This window comes from Vombatus ursinus, unplaced genomic scaffold (assembly GCF_900497805.2).
Source record: "Vombatus ursinus unplaced genomic scaffold, bare-nosed wombat genome assembly UNPS02014818.1, whole genome shotgun sequence".
In the NCBI taxonomy this organism is placed as follows: Eukaryota; Metazoa; Chordata; class Mammalia; order Diprotodontia; family Vombatidae; genus Vombatus; species Vombatus ursinus.
This window is the reverse complement of record NW_020954596.1, coordinates 28,260,934-28,265,496: the sequence shown is the minus strand read 5'-3', so window position 1 is coordinate 28,265,496 and position 4,563 is coordinate 28,260,934. Positions and strand designations below refer to the sequence as shown.

Genomic DNA, 4,563 nt, shown 5'->3' with positions numbered 1-4,563 from the left:
AAGATTATATATGTATATATATATGTGTGTGTATATATATATATATATGTATATACATATATCTATATGTATATCCTTAGAAGTTTATTCTTACCAGAAAAAATCTACAGAGACAGAGGGTATAGTTGTGTGTTAGTGATGTTGGGATGTTCTCGAAAAAATGGGGAGATAAGAACAACAGTTGCACTGAGAGAAGAGGAAAGGGGGAATAGAATGGGGGAAAATCCTCAAATGAAAGAAGCATAAAAGGAAAGGCTTTTATAGAGGAGGTGGGAAATTGGGGTGAAGTGAAGGTGGATGGCAATGCTTGAACCTTACTCTCATCAGAATTGGTTCAAAGAGGAAACATTATGTATTATAGAAATCTATCTTAATGAACAAGGGAATAAGAGGAGAAGGGGATAAAAAAGGGGGAATAATAAAAAGGAGATTAGATTAAAGGATTCAGTGTTTAGAAGTAAAACAGACTTTTGAAGAAAGACAGGATAAAAAGAGAGAAAATAATAAAGAGAAGAAAATGTGATGGAGGGAAATACATAGTAATCATAACTGTGAATGTGAATGGGATCAGTTCACTCATAAAATGGAAGTGGATAGCAGAAAGGATTAGAAATGAGAATTTGACAATATGTTGTTTACAAAAGACACACTTGAAACAGAAAGGCAGAGTTAAAATAAGGTACTGGAAAAGAATCTATTATGCTTCAACTGAATGCCATGATCTCAGACAAAACAAAAGGAAAAATACACCTAATTAAAAGACAATCAGGGAAACTACATTTTGTTAAATATGAATATGAAACAATTGTAGCAACTGGGAAATGATATAAGTGGAAATGAGCAGAACTAGAAGATTATTGCACACAGTAACAACAATATTGTAGTGATGGTCAACAAGGAAAGACTTAGCTGCTTTTATCAACATAATGATCCAAGTAAATCCCAAAGGAATCATGATGAAAAAATGCTAAACATCTCCAAAGAGAGGACTGATGAAGTCTGAGTACAAATCTCCGAGTATAAATTGAAGCATAACTTTCTCACTTTTTTGCTTTTTTTCAGTGTGGCAAACATGGAATATGCTTTGCATGATTTCACATCTATAATTGATATCTTACTGCTTGACTTCTCAGTGGGTTGGGAAGTGGCCGGATAGAAGAAAAGAATTTAGAACTCAATTTTTTTTGAAATTAAAAGTAAATAATATTTTTTAAAAAGATGAATCTCAGAGAAAAAAAAAGTTGGTGGTCCTGGGTATGAGTTGTGGTTCTGCTACTTATGAGCCAAAGCAAATCACTTCAACTTTAAAAATCATACGGGAACAGAATGAGATTCCCAATTGTCCTGTCTGCTATTAGAGTTGTCCCAAGAATATTTTAAGTCATCCTAGAGAATATGAGTTTCCATTCCAATATTATTTTTTTAATTTCTAGAAAACAATACGTTTTTCATCTATTTGAGTAAGAGTCCAGGGGGCTTTAACAAAATAATAATAGGGTGCCAATTTGTTCCAAAATGATTTCTGTGGAAATTACATGAAATAAGATAAATAAAAATATTTAAAATAATCCCATTGTTTCAGCATTTCAGTATATGCTAAAGAAAAGCCACTGGGATTGGAATAAGTTATGACTGTAATTTATACAGTGACTTATCCTATTCATATAGGGAGAGTTACATAGAGAATAATGTTCTGGTTTTGGATTCAGAGAGACCTAGGTGTAAATGGTGCCTATGACATTTACTAGTTATTTCATGCTGAAGAAGTCACTTTTAACTCTTTTTGCTTTAAGAACTCCTTTTACATTTATACTTAGCTTCAGATAGGCACGTTTACATGGACTTACTTATATTACATTTTCAACTAGAATATAAGGCTCTCAAAGTATTTTTAGCCCTCTTTTCATCCTAGAATGGGGGCTGGGTGACATGGACACAACATCTTTTGTTGTTTTCAGTGAAAATTTTTAACTGAATTACTTTTGAAAATTTATAAAGTACAGAATTACTTTTATGCCATCAATTTATATATTTAGAATCTCTGAATTTAAATGCCAGTTATGGAACTAGTATATATCAAGGTTTTAATCTATTATGTGGGACATTGGGCTTATGTAATATTGTGATTATTCTGACTTTGGCTGTCTCTTTTGTTCACCTTTAAAATCACATAATGGACTGGATTAAGTTAATTAACATGGTTTAGAAAAGTAGAATAATTTAATGCAATCTTTTCTTGGGGTTACATTTTGAGGAAGGTGAAATTTCTATTTGTTAGTACCCATTATAGGATAGATTTTTAAATAACCAACACTATTTGAGAGCCTTGTAAAGCCTATGACCCTCTTCTCAGAATCTCAGAATCATGTTTTTAAAAGTACATAGCAAAATAAGTGACTTTATCAAAGAAACCAATTATGTTAAAATAATCTCTCTCTCTCTCTCTCTTTCTCTCTCTCCCCGTGCATATGCAAAGTTCATCCATCTCAAATTAAGGACCCCTAACTTATCAACCATGTTAACTTATTTGCCCTAGAAGAAAGCATCATTGGACTTCCAACTCCAAAGCATTACACTTGAAGTCAAAAGCTTTGGGTTTTTGATCCATATCTGCTACTAACAACCTATGTGACATTAAGCAAATCATATAACCTGTTTGAGCAACAATTTCCTCATGTATCAACTGAAAAAGATGTCCTCTAAGGTCCCTTTCAACTCCAGTATTTGGAGCCATTGAGATAGAAGAACTTTTTTCAACAATCCTCTATCAATATTAACTGAAAACTCAAATAGGGAGATATGTTCAGCAAAGGTGTAGACTCCTGTCACAGAAATTAAGCTGCAAAAAGTACAATGGAAAGTTGCCTTCACTGGAGAAGTTATTTGAAGGCAATACTATACTGTTGCATAAAACCTTGAAATATCTCAAGACCTTTTCTACAAGTTTTATGTCCATAGAAAAGAGAGACCCCATGAAATCCATGTGGAAAAGAAAAGAAAAGACAAAAAAGGACAAAGTATGTATATTGCCCAGATTCTATTTTGCAATTAGATAGGCAGCTCATTGGTTTAGTCCTCCATACATTTATCTTGACCAGGTACTAGAGATGAATCGTGATCTTGGACCAGAACTGAAAGCCTGGGTAGTGGGTGGAATTGTATTTGGGGCATTTTGCAGTACCTTCAGTGATCCTAAGTTATTATTATCACCAAAGCTTATTCTATATTTGATAGAAGCAATTCTTGGACAAGTTGCTATCTTTCTATCATTCTTTCATGCTTAGTCTTTTTTTTTAAGGCAATTGGGGTTAAGTGACTTGCCCAGGGTCACACAGCTAGTAAGTGTCAAGGCCAGATTTGAACTCAGGTCCTCCTGAATTCAGGGCAGGTGCTCAATCCACTGCACCACCTAGTTGCCCTTTTTATGTTTAATCTTCAGCAGACACGTGTAGGTAGATGAAATGATTGCTTTTTGTAACTGAATAAGTCTTGTCATAAACTTATCTGCTGTAGATTCATTGAATCAGCTTCAGTACAGGTCCAAAAGTCCAAGATGACAGGAATGATCAAGATGACAGAATTTGATAGTTTAAAGGACCATCAAGTCCAACATATATATTGGTCCTGGGTTCTGCTCTCTTGGGCTAAATATCACAAATCTAATCCATCCTTCACTTATCAGCCTTTAAAGATACCTATCATGTCTTTCATAAGTCTTCTCTTCTCCAGGCTAAACATATCCAGTACCTTCAACCAATTCTCATGTATCACGGATTAGGGACCCTTCACCATCCTGATTTTCCTCATCTTCACATTCCCCAGATAAGCAATGCCCTCCTTAAGATGGGGTGACCAGGTGCCCAGAGCTCCTGTGCCCAGTCATGGCTCACCAGCTGACTGAGGAGCAGATCGCAGAATTCAAGGAGGCCTTTTCCCTGTTTGATAAGGATGGAGATAGGACAATCACCACCAAGGAGTTGTGGACAGTGATGCAGTCGCTAGGTCAGAACCCGACTGAGGCTGAGCTCCAAGATATGATCAATCAGGTGGATGTAGATGGAAAAGGGACCATTGGCTTCCCTGAATTCCTGACCACGACGGCAAGAAAGATGAAGGACACAGACAGCGAGGAACAAATTCGAGAGGCATTCGTCGTCTTTGACAAGGATGTGAAGGGTTACGTCAGTGCCTCAGAGCTTCGTCATATGATGACCAACCTTGGGGAGAAGCTGACTGACGAGGTGGACGATGATCAGAGAGGTGGACATAGATGGTGATGGCCAAGTTAAGAGTTTGTGCATATAGTGACCGCGATGTGAAGGCCCCGGGCAGCAGGTTTTGCCCATTCTCCTTTGATGTCCTTCTCTCTTCTCTCTCTGTCCAGCACTCCTCCTCACATAACCTGGTTCTAAGCCAATCCTGACAGACGACTGAGAATCTGACATAAAGCAACACGAGATTTGTCCCAAGCTGCATGACTGGTCTTTGATCTCCCTTCGTTCTTCCCTCTCTGAACCTTGGCCATCCCAGTGCCTGAGCTGACCCCTCAGACAGACCCTCCCC

At 36.9% G+C, this 4,563-nt stretch overlaps 1 protein-coding gene across 1 annotated transcript; it reads left to right on the top strand.

Moving 5' to 3' along the window:
• Positions 1-3,881: 3,881 nt before the first annotated feature.
• LOC114023658 (calmodulin-alpha-like) lies at positions 3,882-4,277 on the top strand. The gene has a single exon (XM_027836415.1). The coding sequence runs from the start codon at positions 3,882-3,884 to the stop codon at positions 4,275-4,277; it is 396 nt and encodes a 131-aa protein (XP_027692216.1).
• The last annotated feature ends 286 nt before the right edge of the window (positions 4,278-4,563 follow it).

Excerpts from the sequence above, each read along its gene's own strand:
- LOC114023658 (XM_027836415.1), top strand. The coding sequence starts at position 3,882 with ATGGCTCACCAGCTGACTGAGGAGCAGATCGCAGAATTCAAGGAGGCC.